At 34.4% G+C, this 21,869-nt stretch overlaps 1 protein-coding gene across 1 annotated transcript; it reads left to right on the top strand.

Annotated features, from left to right (window-relative positions):
- The first annotated feature begins 266 nt into the window (after positions 1 to 266).
- LOC133338396 (putative uncharacterized protein DDB_G0288537) lies at positions 267 to 779 on the top strand. Its single transcript, XM_061546570.1, has one exon. It carries the CDS (start codon positions 267 to 269, stop codon positions 777 to 779), a length of 513 nt encoding a protein of 170 aa, XP_061402554.1.
- The last annotated feature ends 21,090 nt before the right edge of the window (positions 780 to 21,869 follow it).

The raw sequence follows: 21,869 nt of genomic DNA, 5'->3' as shown, positions 1-21,869 counted from the left end.
ATTAACGAGGTAAGCATAAACAAAGAGATTAACTAATTTTGGCTGGCAAACAACACCATTGATAAATAGCATACCTGAAAAGGATGCCGCTCGCACACACACACACGTAGACACATATGGGACATCCTTTAGCACATTAGCATATGGCTCGTACCTGTTTTAAAATGACGCGCTAGCCCTATAAAAACTCCTGTCACTGCTTAGAACGGCATCATTATCCTTTTGTAGCCAGAACAAAGAAGTAATTAATCAAACGCACCATCAAAATGCCTGCCAAAATTTTATCCGCCTCCGCATCACCAAAGAAATCATCATCCTCGTCAACATCGCTAAAGAGTAAATCAATTCAAAAATCGGGCTCCTTCAATTATGCCCTCTTTTTACATCGCGAGGAGCTGAGGAAACGACGCAGTTCTTCATCCCGGGTGTCACGTACCAAATTCCTGCTCACCCATGAGCTAATCAACAAAACAGTTCGGAATATTACCAAATGTTCGGCTGAAGATTTGCAAAATCTTAACCGACAAGCGATATTCAAAAAGAATTTATATCAGCAATTGGTACAACAAAAACAATCACAAAATGTGGAGGCACAGAGGATGCAAAAGCAACAGCAGCAACAAAAACCACAACAGCATCAAATCCATCAACAACGTCAATTGTCGGGTATCCAGCAAATGAAACGCCAGCAAATATCATCACCGAGTTCCCAACACCAGACACAACAAAGGAAACCTCTGCTACAACGTCAGAACTCAATGCAGTTCATGAAATTTTAATTAATATATATTTTTTTTTAATTTTTAAACCATTGTTCCTTATATTAAGATAAATTATTTTTATTTTAAGTTTTCTAAAATAAATACAATATTATTTCAACACTATTTACACTGTTTTTAAATATTTTTATTTTAAATAAAATTCAATATGAATTTTTACCCAGGATGAAGTTGTATCGATTAGGATTTTTTTTTAGTTTTTGAATTTTATGATAATTGGAACTAGATTCATTTAAAAACGAAAAAATCTTAATAATGTTGGTGATTAAAAAATATTAACACCATATCTAGGGATTTATTCTATCAGAAGAAATCATCTGGCTTCGCGAAAAGTTTTATTCCTACATGCCGCAGATGAACTGAGAAATAAACAAGTGAAAAAGTGTTAAGTTCAGCCGGGCCGAACTTTGAATACCCTCCACCAAAGACGGGTACTAGAAATGAAAATATGGGGAACATACCAAAAAGTGGACCTATACCGACATTTCTAAAAACGGATTATGTAAACCATAATACAAATTTCAGACATTTTTAATGGATAATTATTATACCCGCAGCCTTATGGCCAATGAGGGTGTATACACATTAACACGGTGAAAATGTGCCTCATCGAAATATTGGTTCTAGACCCCATGTTTCATTGGACCAAATCCGTTTCAGAAAATTTAGATTTCATCCAAACTTTGCCCAACTTATTATTTCTTCCGAACTTAGTTCAAATTCGAAGATGGGAACATCGGTCCACTCTTTCTGGAACCTCCACACAGGGGCTAGGTCTAAATGCGGCTATAGTTCATTATCGAACCATACGTTCTAATTTTTATTACAACAGAGTCTTAGAACAAAACTCAAAATGCGGCACAAATCAGATAACTATTTTAATATAAAAATTGGGTTATATGGGGACTGCCCCAAAAAGAGGGCGAATATTAATATTTTTTGCCACGGAGATCTTTTTACCATATACGACTACAAAATACCAAATTGTAACAAATTCGGTTGAAAACCGCGCTCAAGAACCCCAAAACGCAAATGTAATATTCGATGAGTTACAAACGGAATGACAAAAATTAATATACCCTCCGTACTATGGTGGAGGGAAGTGGAAGAAAAATCTTTGTTCACTAAAGACGAATTTTTTATAATTTTCACTTATGGTGGACAAATTTTTAAATGAAGAAAGAAACCGTCACTAATTACAGTTTTCTCAGTTTATGGGGAATCATTGTGTTCTATCCAAAGTCCTTGCAGTATTTGGACAGATTATTTTTATAAGAAAAAGTGCTACTTTAAGGATCGAAGGATTGATCCTTCAAGTAACACTTTTTCTATAGATAAATTCTTAGGCGCAAAGGACAGATTTTTTAAATGAACAAAAAAATTATTCCTGACTGATGACTGATTTCTTCTATATGAAATATTTCTTAAATAACTGGGGTCAAATTTATTCGGTTGGAATAAAATGAACAAAATTGTTCTGTCAAAAAGGTAGATTGTGAATAGATTTGTTTATGGAGAAAAATCTATTACCGATGACGGGTTCAGCAATTGAGCACAACTGAGTCTTTGAGGCAGGGACGTACGAAATTAATTTTTTAACAGTAAATCTATGTTTCAACAGCGATTTTTTTTCATTTTGTACTACCGGCCTCAGAGCATCCTCAGAGCAGGACATACACAAAATTACTTACTTAGCAGGATCGGGACAGAATATTTGTTCCATAAGCCTAACGTTGATCGTGTGTGCGGTTCCAATTGGAAAGACCATGTTTCGATATTCTATCTGCCAGGATCGGGACAGAATATTTGTTCCATAAGCCTAACATTGATCGTTTGTGCGGTTCCAATTGGAAAGACCATGTTTCGATATTCTATCTGCCAATTCGTCTTCCCTTTCTCGCGGAACTATCAGTAGGCTCGGATTTTATGCCGTTTGAACTGGGACATATTCAACCATTTGCACTAGCCTCTGTAGTCGAAAGAGAACAGATTTGTTATTATAAAAAAGAAAACTGCATTTATTCATTCGAAAAAAATTATTCACTGAGGGCGATTTAAAATAATCTTTAATCACAAAGGTCAGATCTTAATTGCTAATCACAAATGACAGTAATTTGGCTAAAGAAATTCCTATGAACGAGAACAATATTTCGTCTGTGGTGAAAAATTCGTCGATTCTTCTTCCTAGGCACACCAACCAGTTACTAAGATTTTTTTTAACTGAAAATAAGTTTCCGTCATGATAAACTGGGGGGTTATATAGTAACAAAAATCATTCTCTGATGACTTCAGAATGAAAGAGAACACATTTTTTTTCAAAATCCGCATTTACTGATAAAAAAAACTTGTTTCTATAGAAACAATTTCTCAGACGATGAGGACACAATTTCTTCTATAAAAAAATTTTAATCAATCAAAAATTTCTCAACCACCAAATACATTTAGCTTTTTGGAAAAATCCTCGGAGAATGAATTTATGCATATCGAAATCCTCTGATTCTAATTACAAGTAAACTATTTTTTAGACTCCTAGGGTTGATTAATTTTTATAAGCAATTTTGTAATATTGATTACTGTGATCAATTTTTTCCAACATAGATTTTTCTTGGAATAGGAAAATATTCCTCAGTCACTGAGGAGATTTTTCCTTAGAAAAAAAGTCTCTGTGGATGAACAGATCGTCTACAGTTTTCTTTACAGAGAACATCAAGATAAGAGTTTTCATAAAAAAATCTTTGTCTTTGGGCATATGTTTGTAACAGGCAAAAGGAAACAAATTCGACACATGGTTCCATTTGAGAATATACATAGAATCACTTTCTGAGTCGATTTATGCATGTCCGTCCGTCCATGTATTTTTGTGAACAAAGTACAGGTCGCATTTATGATCGCATTTGGATGAAATTTGGCATATGCCACTTATTTGGCCCAAGGACGAACCCTATTGAAAAATCGGTTCAGATTTAGATATAGCTCCAATATATATATTTTCGTCCGATTTAACGAAAATGGTGCACCAAAGTACCTATATATATATATTTCGATTTGCCCGAAATTTGGCACAGAGTAATGAATTAGGTCTAGAATGATGTGCGCTAAGTTTCCAGAAAATCGGTTCAGATTTAGATATAGGTCCCATATATATTCTCATCCTATTTAATGTAAATGGTGCACCAAAGTCCCTATATATATTTCGATTTGCTCGAAATTTGGCACAGCGTAATGAATTATGTCTAGAATGATGTGTGCTAAGTTTCCTGAAAATCGGTTCAGATTTAGATATAGCTCCCATATATATATTCTCATCCTATTTAATGTAAATGGTGCACCAAAGTGAATAAAAATCTTTCGATTGGCACGAATTTTGGCACAGCGTAATGAATTAGGTATAGAATGATGTGTGCTAAGTTTTCTGAAAATCGGTTCAGATTTAGATATAGCTCCCATATATATTTTCGTCCGATTTAATGTAAATGGTGCACTAAAGTCCCTATATATATACATATATATATTTCAATGTGCTCGAAATTTGGCACAGTGTAATGAATTATGTCTAGAAAGTTTCCTGAAAATCGGTTCAGATTTAGATATAGCTCCCATATAAATGTTTGTCCGATTTTATGAAAATGATGCATCAATGTTCCTTAGTATCTTTCGGTTTGCACGAAATTTGGCACAGCGTAATGAATTAGGTCTAGAATGATGTGTGTTAAGTTTCCTGAGATAGGTTCAGATTTAGATATAGCTTCTATATCTGACCAATTGAAAAATTTTGTATCGGTTGCAGAATGATATGTTTATGTATCTAATTTCAATTTACTGGTCCTTTAAAAATGCGACGTCTGTTAGGATTCATCTGTTGAATATAACCGAAGTGGTGAAGGGTATTATATAGTCGGCCCGTCCAACTTTACTACTTTCCTTACTACTTTTAAATTAAAATAACCCACAAGATGGAAATTCTAGAATAACAGTAAAACGTACTATTGAGGCCCTTCACTACCTTCATTGTATCATTTATATTTTTAAATAGTTCAATACGATTTTATGTTAGTTATATATAGATTTATAATCTGCTGCATTGAATTACATTTTAATTTACTTATTCTTTCTATTTCAGGTAATTCACAAAAACCGATTTTTTGGGTAAGCAATTTTTTTAAATCCTTATTAAAAGCATCTGGATGATACGAACCTGGTAAATATTTCAATCAAATCGGACAGTTATTTAATACAATTTAAGGTTTTCTGGGTAAAGATCGAGAAAAAGTGGAAAAGGGCAATGCAAAATTACGAATATCGATTTTATGTCTTTGAGGTTACAACCTAAAATATTATAAGCGACAAGGTCTTAATATAGGAGGAGGCTTTGTTGTACAAAAATATTGTTCATTCAATTTGACTGCAGACATGACAAAAATAATCGGCAATAGACGCATATAGTGATATAACGGTTTGTTTCGTGTACTTTAGAGTTACCAGCAAAAACTGCTTCAATCCATGACCTAAAAATTACGTTTGTGGCGAATTGGAGCTTGTGGGTTCTTAATACACTGGTTAAGGGGTTTCGTCCCCATAAAGAATTCTCCAACCCTCAGACCATAATGTCGATTTTCATTGGTGTTCTTTTTTCAATGACTAGCGCAACCTCTTGCGTATACTTTTTGAAATTTTTTTTTTTTCTACAACGATTCCATACGTCTGCATTTTCAAAATATTGTTTATGACTGTAAGGAAAGTGGATTATGAAATAATTTTGAACATCTTCAAGAAGCTCGGATTTCTTAGATATTACCCCGGATTTCTAACTAATAACGCACTAAAAGAAGCCCAAATTTTTATAAAAATAATTTTCGACGACATGCGTCGATTTGATTTTTTTCTTAGAATTTCCACCACTATTTCTCAGTTAATATAAGAAATGTGAACTGTTTAAAAAATATTTTTAGCGACTCTAAGATGCACTTTTTTCAAATTAATTTAATAATTAAAAAAATATTTATTATTATTTTTCGATTTTATTTATATGTTATTATCACAATATTAATATAAAACTTACTATTAAATATAACTAAAATTAACTTAAAGAATGCATACAAGAAGAAACAAACCATCAAGGCTCGTTTAGTAATGCCTAACAATTCATTGGCATTGACGGTCGAATACAGTTGTTAACCGTTGACAATTTCTGAGGAATTTGTGTTGCATTTGTATTGCCTTGAGCCAATGTAGCGTTCCGTTGTTGCTTCATTCTTAACATTTGCAAATATTGATGATGTCGCTGACGGGCAATATGACGTTGTAGATTATTTTTAAATACCGTTTCACGGCTCAACGATTGTAGATCATCCGCCGAACATTTGTCAATATTTTTTATGGTGTTGGTGATTAATTCGTGGGTTAACATCAACTTTGTTTGCGATACACGCATCTTTGACATGCGACATCTTTGCAGCTCTTCACGATGTAAATACAAGGCATAGTTGAGATTGATGCGTGGTCTTCGTGATGGTGACATGGGCTTTTTTAATGTCCTGTTGAGTTTGCCAGATGAAGAGGATGATGATGATGTCGTTAAGGCGATGTTGGTTGTAATTTTGGGTGCCATGTTTTAATATAATATGTTTGAACTATTTTAAATTTTACTTTGATGACTTGGTTCTGAGAATGTTCTGTGAACACTGATGTCCTGTCTGTACAATCGCTTCGATTATATGCATGTCTCAACAAAAACAGGTATGTCATTGATTTAACTTCAACTCTTTCGTTTTCCAAAATGTTGGCACAATAATTTGTGTGGTATCTAATTGGGTCAGGTATTTTTTAATCAATGATAGGGTTGATGTTTTTCATGTAACATTTAAAATAGAAACTTTTGTTGTTGTTTAAAAAACATATATACACGTACACGAAGTCATTCTTCCTTAATCCTAATCCAGTCGTTCATAAAAATTAGGTATGGCCAAAAAATTCCAACATTTTTATGTTTCGACGTCACAGCTGCAGAAAACTGTGCCAAAATAATTATTACGGACATTTTGTGGCTTAGCCTAAAATTGTGTAATTTTTTGTTGACTTTGAAATATGTAGACCCTTTACCTTTTTTATTATTTGGGAGGAAAGTAGGAATATTAAATCCATGCAAACACAAGGTATTTTTTTAGAAATACTCCGGAAATTTCATTTAACCTAATGTGTATAAATCAACTGAATCCCACCAGCGTGGTATGATCATGAAGATTTAAAAATATATATTTTATAGTTATAGATTTAGCTATTCTTGTTTTCAAAAAGTATTTTATGAAGGTCTTTGAAAAAACGTTTTTTTAAGTAAAATTAGCGACTAAAAACTCATTATTGGGTATCTTTTTAATATTGTAAAGAACGTCTCTATATGGATTTCTAGACACACATTTTTCGATACTGTTAAATTTTACGAAATTTCTTATTGTTATATATAACATATGATCTGTTCCCGTACTGCAAGAATCTACTATTTTTTACTACGATAACGAACTTTCCTTTATGGTATCGAAGAAAATAGTAAAATCGAGTAGATTCTTGCAGTACGAGAACAGACCAATCATTTTTAAAATGGATTACTACGGGATTTTTTTCCATGTCCAAAGGATTTTCTTAATCGCAGCTAGGTTTAATTTTTTTTGCCAGGGAATCAACTATGACGTCAAACAACAAATGGGGATTTACAGGTAATTTTATGAACGGATTATAAATACAAATATTTGTTATATGTATATTTTTTATTGTGTACATGTAATCTTACGTAAGCATAGTCATATGCCCTTTCATTGATTAAAAAAATACCTGAAGCAGTTAGAGGCAACCACCACACTTCCTACTGGAGCTATTACATCTTCACATACGGAAATATACCTGTATTGTATGCATATAACCAAAGGAATTGCACAGACAGGACATCAGTGTTCTCAGAACATTCTCTGAACCAAGTCATAGCAGAGCAAATTAAAACTTGAAATATTTCAAACATATTATATCGATATTAGAAACATGGCACCCAAAATGACTAACAACACCGCCATAACGACTTCATCATCTTCTGCATCTGGCAAACTCCTCAACAGGACATTAAAGAAGTCCATGTCACCATCACAGAGACCACGCTTCAACCTTAACTATGCCTTGTACTTACATCGTGAAGAGCTGCAAAGACGTCGCATATCAGAGATGCGTGTATCGCAAACAAAGTTGATGTTAACCCACGAATTAATCACCAACACCATACAAAATATTGATAAATGTTCGGCGGATGATCTACAATCGTTGAGCCGTGAAACGGTATTTAAAAATAATCTTCAACGTCATATCGCCCGTCAGCGGCATCATCAATATTTGCAAATGTTAAGAATGAAAGAACAACGGAGCAGGACAGTGGATCAAGTCATTACTAATTCAGAACAAACACCGCAACTAGTGGCAATGGGTCCTAAAAGTACTATTCCGGCTTCATCGAATTGTTAGACATAACATGAATAACCTTGATGGATTTTATTTTATTTTTGTATATATTATTGTTGTATTTTTTTAAGTAATTACTAAATGTATGTAGGTATTATGTTTATAAATAAATAAGAAAATCGGAAAAATATGTATATGTGTTTATTAAATTGATTTAAAATATTATATTATTATAATATAAAAAAATCTCCAATCTAATAGTCCTTTTTAAAAATGTATGCTTGTCCTGGCAAATATGTTTCAGAATCTAGCACTTTTTTGTTATTCATGCTCTTATAAATCTTGCAAAAATATTAAAAAAATGCGCTGTTGTTGAGGTTTTTGAAAAAATATGTTTAAACCAGTAAGGAAAGTAGTAAAGTCGGAATGGGCCGACTATATAATACCCTTCACCACTTTGAGTATATTGTACATATGTGACCTACCAGACGTCGCCTTTTCGAAGGAACATTGACATGAAATTGAACGGACTTAAATATGCGATCTTTATCTATAAGTAAACCGGTCAACATCAATCCCAACACATGCTATTCTGCAACCTATTCTAAATTTTTTAAATAGATTTAAAGCAATCTATTGGTATGCTTCACGCTATTTGGTATGCTTCACTGTTTAAAATGAAATATCAATCAGGCACCCATTGATTATTTAGGGTACAATAAACATGAATAAGTCGAAAATATATATGGATATAGCTATGCTATATCTACATCTGAACCTATTTCAAGGAAACTTGCCAGAGATTAATTTATATTAATTTCAGTACGTTGTGTCAGTCGGCCTAGATATGAGTCTTTAGTGCACCATTTACTTGACACACGAACGGTTATAGTAACTTCACAAAGCTTATCACACATCATTCTCAACTTAATTCAGATATATATGGACTTTGGGGCCCCATATACATCATGTCGGACGAAAATATATATGTGAATCATATCTAATTTTGACACGTTTTTTTCGAAATTTGACACACGTCTTTCTAGACTCAATTCAGACCACTATGCAAACTATACTATACCACTATACCATTCATGCAAATCGGAAGATATATATCGGACGAAAATATATATGGGGGCGACATCTATACCTGAACCGATTTTCGAGAAACTTAACACACATCATTTTAGACCTAATTCAGAGCCTAGTGCCAAATTTCGTGCAAATCGAAAGATATTTAGAGACGTTGGTGCACCATTTATATAAAATCGGACGAAACTATATATGGGAGCTATATCTAAATCTGAACCAATTTTTCCCAATTTCAATAAGGTTCGTCCTTGGGCCAAATAAGTGAGCTGTGCCAAATTTCATCCAATTCGGATTATAAATTCGACCTGTACTTTGTTTACAATTTAACATCTACAGACGGACAGTTTGTAGATGTCGATAAAAAATTGGTTTTACGGGCAACTTGTATATATTGATAAAAACGGATGGACAACTTGTATATATCGATAAAAAATAGTTTTATAAAATATTTTTAAAAATGTAAAAAATCTATGCTTGAAACAATGGTTATAATCGTGGAAAAAAATCCAAGTTTTTGGGAAAGTCTGAGAAAATATATTTAAAACCAGTGAGCGGAGCAGTATAGTCGGACGGGGCCGACCATATGTTACCCTACACAACTTCCACGAAAATCTAACTTTCTGTGGCAATATTTTGCGATATTTGCACACTCTTAACCGTTTAGAGGTCAACCAATATTACTAATATTCAATATAACCCTTCTAATTTCTTAGCAGTATTCCCTTCACCGCCGGTTGTGTTGCGATGCTCGGCTTCAAATTGTGGCCTATAGATCGACTCGAACAAATATAAAAAATTAAATTCTCGGTCCAGTTCATCTCAAAATTATTATCTGATAATCACAGAAAATTATAGACGTTGTCCTTGACTATACATGGATCCTCATGGAAAATTTCAAAGCGATCAGAGCTATATTTCCGTCCTCTTGTGAGGTAATGGGTTACTAAATAATATCTGAATACGTATACGTGGGTTACTACACATCCGAGTACATACAACAATATAATTGGTATAAATTTAAAGGTCAACCAGTCCTCTTGGATATACTATCAACTTCTCCGGTCTATGTCCGTCGGGACTTAATATATACGCCATAGAATACTAATTTTGTAATTTTTCATACAAAAGTCAGGGTCCATTTGACCCGCTAAATACTGACCGATCTTTATCATGCTTATTCTTTGGCCCGTTCCCCTTTCCCTTGTACAAATTCGCGATGTTTGGGCCATAATTGCGGCCTCTGAAGCTACCAGAAAAACCGACAAAAATTAATTATTTGGTCCATTTCATCACCAAAATATTAACCGATTTTCACCAAAAACAATAGGGGTCTTCATTGGCCAGAACCCATCCTACATGCAAAATTTCGTGAAGATTGGTCCATAAATGTGGCCTGTATCGTGTTTACAAAATATAATGGACAGACGGACGGACACACATGTCTAGATCCACTCAGCTAGTCGAGATATGACGTTCGGTATACTTAAAGGTGGGTCTAGTACCAATAGTTCGCGGCGCTACAAACTCTTGGGGCTGCACAAAGCTATAATACCCTGACAACATAGTTGTGTAGGGTATAAAAATCATAAGGATAGTAAACCCGTCCATTGATTCCAGGAATAATCGAATGCCATAATAAGCCTTCCATTGATTAAATCACAATATTTTTATTTTTAAACTAGGATTAAAATATTCCCCGGAAAAAGATTTCTTACAAAAAAACTACATTCGTAATTTTCTCTTGCCGGTCTTGTTTTTGTTTAAATGAAATCAATTAGAAATAAATAACAAAGAAATTGTAATACCCGGTAACACATTTGCAATAAATTCAAATAAATATGTGAATTCGAACAAAACAAACATCAGCAACAACAACTGAACACAATATAAAAATTCGCTATAAAATGAAATGCAATTTGTGCGTCTTTAATCGACTGAAGTGAAAATCAGTCGACACATGTCACAGCTTATCAGCACGCAAAACACCAATCAACTCCGCAGTGTGTGGTGGTCCGGCATACGGCTGCGCATGCTCATGTGCAACATAAATATTCTTTGGTGGAATGCCCATATGTCCACAATGGACGTTTGATAGACCACAATTGTGTGCCGGCCGACCAAAGCACAACACCAAAACACACATTACGTGACATCAATTCCAGAGGTGACACAATTGCTGTATTTGCCTCGTGTTCAAAGTCGTTGTCATCGTCATCATCACGACCAGCGTCGTCGTCGTCGTCGTTGCCATCATCATCGTCGTCTTAATCGATAATTTTCTAAAGGCCTTCTTGTCCAGCCAGACAAAAAATGCCACCAAAGTTTCATAGCAAGAGTGAAAACAGCGATCAATTTTGATATTTAACAATTTACAAACAGACAACAAACATAAAAAAGTTTTGAATGAAAAAAAAAAAAAAACAACAACAAAAACAAAAGTGGGGTGATTATAATGTCACCGTGTCATTGTTTGTATTTTTGTTTTCTTAAATGTTTGAAATTGTGTAGGCATATTTTAATGAGTAGGAGTAATTCCCGCCTCTCTCTGAGCCCGCCGAGGATGACACTCACACACAGACAAAATAACAAAAGGTCAGATAGCTTGGCTTAAAGGAGATAACAGTAGTCATGGCTATCTGCCCACAGAAAAAAATCGAAAAAAATTTTCATGTCCAATGGGTTAAGAAACGTGATCAACTTGGAATGTCGCATGAAAATGACAAGAAAAACAACAAGCATGAAATGTAACATAAAACAACAACAACATTTACCACCTATCACGTCCCAAGTTAAACAAAAAAAAACATTAAGAGTTTGCAAAGAGGTCTAGGGTGTTGAATTTTTGTTGTTATTGACATATTTTTTGGTACTTGGATTTTGCGGGGAAATAGTACGGAAGGTCTATAAGCTCAGAATATAACGGCATGAAATAGAATCAGTATATCGACATATCTTTTAAATATCTTTTTATTGGCTATAGAAAGTGTATATTTTTGCATGTAGGATGGGTTCTGGCCAATGAAGACCCCTTATAGTTTTTGGTAAAGATCGGTTAATATTTATGGGATGAAATGGACCAAATACTTAAATTTTGTCCAATTTTCTGATCGCTCCTGAGGCCGTAATTATGGTCCAAACATCAATTTTTGCATGGAGAAGGGGATCGGGCCAAAGAATAAGCATGCCTGTTTTGATAAAGATCGGTCAATATTTAGCGGGTCAAATGGATTGTCTAGTTGCTCTATTATTATATGCAGAACATCGCATATTTTACAAGGTGAAGGGGATGTGACCAAATATTTAGAGCGGCTGTTTAGATGATGATCGGTCAATATTCCGGGGGTCAAATCAACCAAAACCTAAAGTGACAAGGCGTAAAAATTCACTTCAAGAAAAAAAAATGGAAAATATGCCAGGCTTAGAAAGGGGAGCTGTAGACCTATAATCGTTTCAGAATATAGAACCGCAGAAAGTTAGAGTTCCGTGGTAGTTGTGTAGGGTATCATATGGTCGGCCCCGTCCGACTATACCGCACCGCTCACTGGTTTAAAAATATTTTTTCATCGACTATAAGCAGCATATTTTTTTTAAAAAAATATGTTTTTATAACAATTACTAGTGCGAGGCTCTCCCGAAGCTTTTCCATATCTACAAGATATAACAAACCATTAACTTTGATTTGTATCGACTATAAGAAGCGTACAGATTTTTTAAATATTTTTTCATCGAGTATAAGAAACATAGATTTCTTTAAAAAAATTATTGACTATAAGATAATTGTCTATTAGAAGAGAACATTTTTTAAAAAAGACTTTTATAACAATTAGAAGTATGAGGCTCTTCCTAAGGTTTTCAATGTTTTAAAATAATCATAGGAGTGAGGCTTTCCCGAAGGTTTTCCAAATCTACAAGATATAATAAATGATCAGAATGTATATTCTCTTTAGAAGTGGTTCGAATGGTTCTCAATTTCAAGAAGAGCTGACCTAGACCATAATTTTATAGATGACCTTAGAAAGGCAATTTTGTATAGAAGAGCTACAGATGGTCTTCTGTTCTACAGTACATCTTTAAAAAGGGATTTTCATTTTCTGATGACATTTAGAAGACTGTCAATCTATAGGAGATATTCCGAAAATATTTTATCATTGGAAGACCTTCAGATGTTAATAAGTTTTCGGAAGTTATCACTCTTAATAAAGAGTTCTTTCAGACGATCTTGGGTTTACCTTAAACTTGGAAGAGCTTTTAAGGAAAATCCCACAGGTCGTCTATATACTGGAAAGCTTTTGAAGGTTGTATATCTACTATAACACTTGGAGAGCGAACAACTTTGTCACAGAAAATGTTCAATAAGGATCCCCATATGAAGACCTCTCCCGATTTTCGGAATTCTCAAAGTTTTAGCCCTATTTTCCTTCCAAATGGCGGTAATTTTGCATTTCGGGGTTTTGACGTTAGGAAAACATCTCTGGAGAACAATTTTCGATCCCGCCCGTATTTTAAAATTTTTAGACACATTTTTTATACGAAGTGGGAGTAATTTGACACTCCAGGGTTCTGCAGACAGACATATATATTTGTAGAAAATAATTAATTATAGCTCCATTTCGGGTTTTTGTAAGGTATAGCCCTCATATAACGATACGTCCCAATATTTTGTATATTATGGAGTTTTGCCACGTTTTCCAACCGAATTAACAGATATTTGGTCATTATATCCTTCACCACGCTGTGGTACAGGGTATAATGTCTTTGTGCCTAAGTTTGTAACATGCGAAAATAATCGAGTTAGACCCATGGTTTCTTTTGAGAATATGCATAAAATCACTTTCTGAGTCGATTTAGGCATGTCCGTCATGTCCGACAAAGTACAGGTCGCAGTTTTGATTCGAATTGGATGAAATTTGGCACAGCTCATTTATTTGGCCCAAGGACGAACCCTATTGAAATTGGGAAAAGTCGGTTCAGATTTAGATATAGCTCCCATATATATTTTCGCCCGATTTATAGTAAATGGTGCACCAAAGTGGCCATATATATTTCGATTTGCACGAAATTTGACACAGCGTACTGAACTAAGTCTAGAATGATGTGATATAGATATATGATTTAGATATAGCTCCCATATATAGTTTCGCCCTATTTTAGGTAAATAGTCCACTAAATTCCCTATATATCTTTCGATTTGCACGAAATTTGGCATAACGTACTGAATTAAGTCTAGAATGATGTGAGCAAAGTTTCGTGAATATCCGTTCAGATTTAGATATAGCTCCCATATATATCTTCGTCCGATTTAAGGTAAATGGTGCACCAAAGTGGCTATATATCTTTCGATTTGCACGAATTTTGGTATAGAGTACTGAATTAAGTCTAGAATAATGTTGCTAAGCTTCGTGAAAAGATCCATAGCTAGGCCAATTGACACAACGTACTGAAGTAATATAAATTAGTCTCTGGCAAGTTTCCCTGAAATCGGTTCAGATCTAGATATATAACAAACACGCGACTTCTGTTAGGATACATATGTAGATTATACCCAAAGTGGTGAAGGGTATCATATAGTCGGCCCAGTCCGACTTTACTACTTTCCTTACTGCTATTGAATTGGGTAATACATGCTCTTACCAAAAATTGTCAATATTGATCCACTTTTTACGATAGCCCTCATTTAACGGTAACAGCGTCATGTTTTTTTTCGGGGGTGAGAAATTGCTGATTTGGCTGCAATTTCGTTGTCATTAGGTGTCAAATCTCCCTACCAAAAACTTATAGCGCTATTTACTAAATAACTTCATTTAAAAGATGTGATATAGATATATGATTTAGATATAGCTCCCATATATAGTTTCGCCCTATTTTAGGTAAATAGTCCACTAAATTCCCTATATATCTTTCGATTTGCACGAAATTTGGCATAACGTACTGAATTAAGTCTAGAATGATGTGAGCAAAGTTTCGTGAATATCCGTTCAGATTTAGATATAGCTCCCATATATATCTTCGTCCGATTTAAGGTAAATGGTGCACCAAAGTGGCTATATATCTTTCGATTTGCACGAATTTTGGTATAGAGTACTGAATTAAGTCTAGAATAATGTTGCTAAGCTTCGTGAAAAGTTCCATAGCTAGGCCAATTGACACAACGTACTGAAGTAATATAAATTAGTCTCTGCAAGTTTCCCTGAAATCGGTTCAGATCTAGATATATAACAAACACGCGACTTCTGTTAGGATACATATGTAGATTATACCCAAAGTGGTGAAGGGTATCATATAGTCGGCCCAGTCCGACTTTACTACTTTCCTTACTGCTTTTGAATTGGGTAATACATGCTCTTACCAAAAATTGTCAATATTGATCCACTTTTTACGATAGCCCTCATTTAACGGTAACAGCGTCATGTTTTTTTTCGGGGGTGAGAAATTGCTGATTTGGCTGCAATTTCGTTGTCATTAGGTGTCAAATCTCCCTACCAAAAACTTATAGCGCTATTTACTAAATAACTTCATTTAAAAGCGAAACAGTCTCCCCCGCAAACAGTCTCCCTCGTCTTCCAAAATCTCATTTTTCATAAATAATTTAAAGTTATGGCTTTTACATAACACATGTGTGTGTGCATGTGTTAAAAAACAATTCCTCACATTTATTATCTGTCTTTATACCGATATCCTCACATATATGTTTACGTATGTATATAAAACACTTTCATTTCGAAATGTCGAGCAGCATTTCATTTGCAATGCCACAATTCTTTGCATTTCCATTCCAATGCAGTTCCAGCTCCAGCTCTAGCACCAGTCCAGGTCTCAGAAGCAAAGGCAACAGCTCTTTTGGCACTCGAGCATGAGCTGTATACTTAAGTGAAGGATGTCGTTGGCGTATGTTTTACGTTCTGCATGACTTGGAAGAATCTTCAGCGTTCAGTGTTCTGTTCTGATGTGTGTGTGTGTGTTGATTTTTTGCACAGCTCGGTTAAAGAAATTAAAATAAATTTTCCCTTTCTTTTCTCTCTACTTCTCTGCATTGCTTTGTGCCACGAAAGGAGCAAAAACAAATGTCAGCCATTAGTATCAAGAATCATTTTGAAACGAACAACAACAACAACAACACGAAGAATAATAATAGTATACAAACGTCTAACAGCAGTTTTACATGAGCTGTTCTTTCTTTCTGTTCGAGTCTATGATTGAAGTTCTTCTTGGTTGGTTGTTTGTTTTTGTTGTTGTTTTAGTTTTTCGAAAGATAGTATCATTAAGCGTTTCCACTTGCTCTTTAGCTGAAGAACACGTGTATGGTTCAAAATGAAACGTACAAATGTTCGCAACCAACCAAGTGTATAGAAATTGCATGTTGTCATGCCACATGCAACATCATTATAATATGGCCTTTATGAACACCGAAGAACGCTCGTGGTGCTTTGTTCATGCCATCATAAAATGCAATGCACGAGGTGAAATGCAAACTCTCTTTTGTTTTTATTAAATGTGGATTTCCTAAATATCTTCAGATAGAGATATTGAAAAGAACATTTTGTGAATGAGTGCAGTTTTTGAAAGACCTTTCGTTTGGTTACTCTAAAAGGCCCACAAAAGTTTTCTGTTTCTAATAGAATAGCTAAAGCACACCTGTTATCTTTATAAGACCTGCTATAGATCTATATAAATATGGCAAATTCTCTGAACACCCCCTCTACTTCGCCTTCTAAATTCACTTTAATGTCACCATGAAATTCACCTTTCACATTTCCATCTTTTACCTAATGTCGTATCCAAATTTTGTTTTATGCTTTCTTTTTCACTTCGTATCATTATTCATTTGAAATTGTCTCTGTCTCTAAAACTGCATGCACTCCGCAGAAAATGCATTAAAAATCCGAAGATTCATTTTCTTTTTCTATTTGCAAACAACAAACAACCATTGCCAATAATTATGTCAAGGTAATTTTCTCTTTCTCCAAGAATTGCTACTTAAAATTGAGTTAAAATGAAGTCCATAATGCCGTTTAAAAAAAAAGGAAAGAAAAAATGTGGAGAAAAAGGAGAAGAGAAAAAAACGACGACAAAACAACATTAATTTCATGACAGTCATTAACCGCGACACACAATGCAACGAACAGTGAATGCAACATTGAGTCAAGCGACCGTTTGCACTAAGTTCAGGCAACAATGAAAAACGCCAGAAGTACTATTTCTTTGCTTTACTATTCGGGTGATACAAAACGAAGCAAAGTGAAATATGATGAAAATAAAGAAAATGACACAAAATTTGCAGAAGCGCATAGATTGGAGGGAGGGTTGCCATTTTCAAGAAACGTTTTTTATAACCTTCACCACACTGTGGTACAGGGTATTATGTCTTTGTGCATATGTTTGTAACAGGCAAAAGGAAACGAAATAGACACATGGTTCCTTTTGAGAATATGCATAGAATCACTTTCTAAGTCATTCTATGCATGTCCGGCTGTCTGTCTGTCCATGTTAAATTGTAAACAAAGTACAGGTCGCATTTATAATCCGAATTGGATGAAATTTGGCATAGGTCACTTATTCGGTCCAAGGACGAACCCTATTGAAATTGGGAAAAATCGGTTCGGATTTAGATATAGGTCCCATATATTGTTTCGTCCGATTTTATGTAAATGGTGCACCAAAGTCCATATATATCTTTCGATTTGCACGAAGTTTGGCAAAGCGTACGGAATTAAGTCTAGAGTGATGTGTGCTAAGTTTCGTGAAAATCGGTTCAGATTTAGAAATATCTCCCATATATAGTTTCGTCCGATATTATGTAAATGGTCCACCAAAGTCCCTATATATATGTTTCGATTTCGACGAAATTTGGCAAAGCGTGATGAATTAGGTCTAGAATGATCTGTGCTTAGTTTCGTGAAAATCGGTTCAGATTAAGATATTGCTCCCATATATATTTTCGTTCGATTTTATGTAAATGGTGCACCAAAGTCCCTATATATCTTTCGATTTGCACGAAATTTAACACAGCGTAATAAATTAGATCTAGAATAATGTGTTTTAAGTTTCCTGAAAATCGGTTCATTGTTAGATATAGCTCCCATATATATATGTTCATCCGATTTAATGTAAATGGTCCACCAAAGTCCCTATATATCATTCGATTTCCACGATATTTGGCACAACGTAATGAGTTAGGCCTAGAATGATGTGTGCTGAGTTTGATTAAAATCGGTTCAGATTTAGATATAGCTCCCATATATAGTTTCGTCCGATTTTATGTAAATGGTGCACCAAAATCCCTATGTATCTTTCGATTTGCACGAAATTTGGCACAGCGTTGTGAATTAGGTACAGAATGATGTGTGTTAAGTTTCCTCAAAATCGGTTCAGATTTAGATATAGCTTCCATATATATTTTCGTCCGAATTAATGTTAATGGTGCACCAAAAGTCCCTATATATCATTCGATTTGCACGAATTTTGGCACAGCGTAATTAATTAGGTCTAGAAATAGGTGTGTTAAGTTTCCTGAAAATCGGTTCAGATTTAGATGCAGCTCCCACATATATATTTTCGTCCGATTTAAGGTATGCACGAAATATGGCACAGCGTAATGAATTAGGTCTAAAATGATGCGTGTTAATTTTCCGGAAATCGGTTTAGGTTTAGATATAGCTTCTATATCTGACCAAATGAAAATTTTAGTATCGGTTGTAGAATGACAGGTTTATGGATCCATTTTATTGGTCCTTTAAAAATGCGACGTCTGTTAGGATTCATCTGTTGAATATACCCAAAGTGGTGAAGGGTATCATATAGTCGGCCCCGTCCAACTTTACTACTTTCCATACTGTTTTTTTTTTTTCTTAATTTAAACCAAATTTTCTGAAACCCTCTGTCTTCACACGGCATCTTCTTCAGGATGAAGTATATATTAGACATCAAATAGATGTCGTAGATATGGTAGGTCTTCTGCCTAAATTGAATATTAAGAGACACTTTTAGAAAAGGATCGATTTAGGAAGACTTTTTACGATATAACATCTAAAGGCGATGTATAGACAGAGGACTTCTTATAGGTGTCCTATAAAAGAAATAAATTCTGAATCGTTTATAACGATAACGATTTTAACGACATATTGGTAATAACGACGTTACCCAGGTATCCCTAAGACCAAGTTTGCCCTTTATTTGATATCGCTTACAGTTTTATCCTTATTATTTTTTTCCTATCATGAGGAGAACATTTATTATCGGCATCTAACAGAAAAAATAATTATAAAAGATATTATATAGGCTTGCAACAAATTTCGATAAGCATAGAATTTCTGGCCGGCATGCCATTGAGGGATGGAAAATGACAGATCTTTTATGAAAATGTTCCATGGGCTCGGATACGTCTTCTCCGGATCGAAGGTTTCGGATTATTATCCTACATTTGTCATGTATTTTATAAATAAAAATTATCAAAATTGTTCACAGGGTAGAAAGTCTGAGAGAAATCTTATATGAACCTGGGGTATCGACGCATTTGTCACGTATATTATAAATAAAGAGGAAGGGGTAAGAAGAGGTGCAAGAGGTCAACTTCCAGGCCTGCCATAAAAATTATCAAAAGTGTTCACAGGGTAGAAAGTCTGAGAAAAATCCCATATGAACCTGGGAAGAAGATTTAACGAAGAAGATTTAACGAATATGGTCTTCATAGGTTATCTATTTCTAAATAAAACACTTTTGAGAGATCTCCTATGGGCAAAATAACTGTGACAAGTACTTTACGACTTGGAATCTTTGTTCAGATCTTCTACGTCCCGAAGAAGATTCACTGATCTTCTATGCCCATATCTTTGTCAAGTCTTTAAAGAAGAGTGGCTTTCTATAAACCAAAAGTGTCTGATATGGTCTTCATAGGTTATCTATTTCTAAATAAAACACTTTTGAGAGATCTCCTGTGGGCAAAATAACTGTTCAGATCTTCTACGTCCCGAAGAACATTGACTGATCTTCTATGCCCATATCCCTGTCAAGTCTTTAATGAAGAGTGGGTTTTTATAAACAAAAAGTGTCTGATTTTTTTATTTCTCTAAACGTTTTTTTGAGGTATCCTTATAAGCAAAAGAACTCTGTCAGGTCATTTAAGGCCTGAAATATTCTGAAAAATTTTCTGCGTCCTGGAGATCTCTGAAAGATCTGTGTAGTCTTCAACTGTGGTAGGTTTTCTTTAGGCCGAAATTATAAGACTGATCTACAGTAGAATAAAGAAATGAGATATTACTTCCAATGATACATTCTGCGAACTGTAGAATACCGAAATGACTTATTTTAGTAGTTTCTATGGACGGAAACGTCCAAAGATATACTCGTTGAAAAAATTCTATAAGAGCAGAATGTCTGAAAGAATTTTTCTACGGCCCTTTGGCCTAAGTGACATTTTCTAAGGACCTAACATGTCTTTACAAATTTTAAATGTATTTTGTAAACGGAATATCTCTCACATGGCATTTATCCATAGAGCACCCCGTTACAGACCTCTGAAAAAACTTGTATTAGAAAAGGTTTTCTATAAGCCAAAGATGCCTGAAAACTTTTCTGAGGGCTGAGGAATGCCTCTCAGGGCTTCTATAGGGAAAAGGCCTTTGAGAGGCCATCTGGATTGGATTGAAGACCTGTCGAAGAATTTCCATTGAACGAAGATCTCTTAGAAGTTTTCTAAGAATAAAATATTTTTGAAAAGCCTTCAATGGACCAAAGGATTTGAAGAAGTAGTCTAAAGACGTAAGGAAATACCTCTGAGAAGACCTGTTACTGGTATACAACAAGGTGTTCAATGAACCGAAATTCTTTGTAAATCATCTAAAGAAGTAAGCTTTTCTTCTCTAGAGCTTCTAGAGGTCCTCTGAAAAAACAGGGTGACCAAAAATTCAAATTTAAAAAAAAAGTCCGTGGAAAATCCAAAATCATTTGAATTTGTTGAGAAAATTTTCTAAGAAAGTTTATAAGGGAACCTCTACAAATATATTTTACAAAACTGCAGTGTGAGTACAGGATGCAGGTTAACAAAAAAAATCCATAACTCTTTACGCTTTAGGTATGCGATAAAACATGGTAAAATATGAATTTATACTGTCAATTTTCTGAGAATAAGTTGAGCTATATTGCTTGAGAATCCTGTGTGTCAAATTACAGGCACATCTATCAGCATTTGCAATATTCGAAATATATGAGGGCTATAACCAATCCTGGAGAATTTTGATATATGGGAAATTACAAAATTCTTTTAAAATTCCATTAAAAAAATTTTGAAAAATTTTTTTGCGAGCACATTTATGATTTTTGGTACATAGGTTAAGAAAAATATGCTGATTCGAAATCTGTTCGCGTTCACAAATTCGGATGCTGCGCACAAAAGTTATAGCGGTTTTAAATCTTGTATTTCAAATATAAATTAAATGGATTCCTATTCGTTGTAATTCGCGAATTTCTTCACAAATGCTTAAACACCATTGTTTTCTTTGCATACTAGTCAAATCACACTGAAATACGGTTTAATAGTCGCGAAAAAACAAATAGAAACATGAAGAT

Source organism: Musca vetustissima, unplaced genomic scaffold (genome assembly GCF_032173495.1).
Source record: "Musca vetustissima isolate MV318-11 ecotype Yass unplaced genomic scaffold, APGP_CSIRO_Mvet_v1 utg13972, whole genome shotgun sequence".
NCBI classification, from domain to species: Eukaryota; Metazoa; Arthropoda; class Insecta; order Diptera; family Muscidae; genus Musca; species Musca vetustissima.
Note: the sequence above shows the minus strand (reverse complement) of the source record. Positions and strands in the feature narration are given on the sequence as shown.

Excerpts from the sequence above, each read along its gene's own strand:
- LOC133338396 (XM_061546570.1), top strand. The coding sequence starts at position 267 with ATGCCTGCCAAAATTTTATCCGCCTCCGCATCACCAAAGAAATCATCA.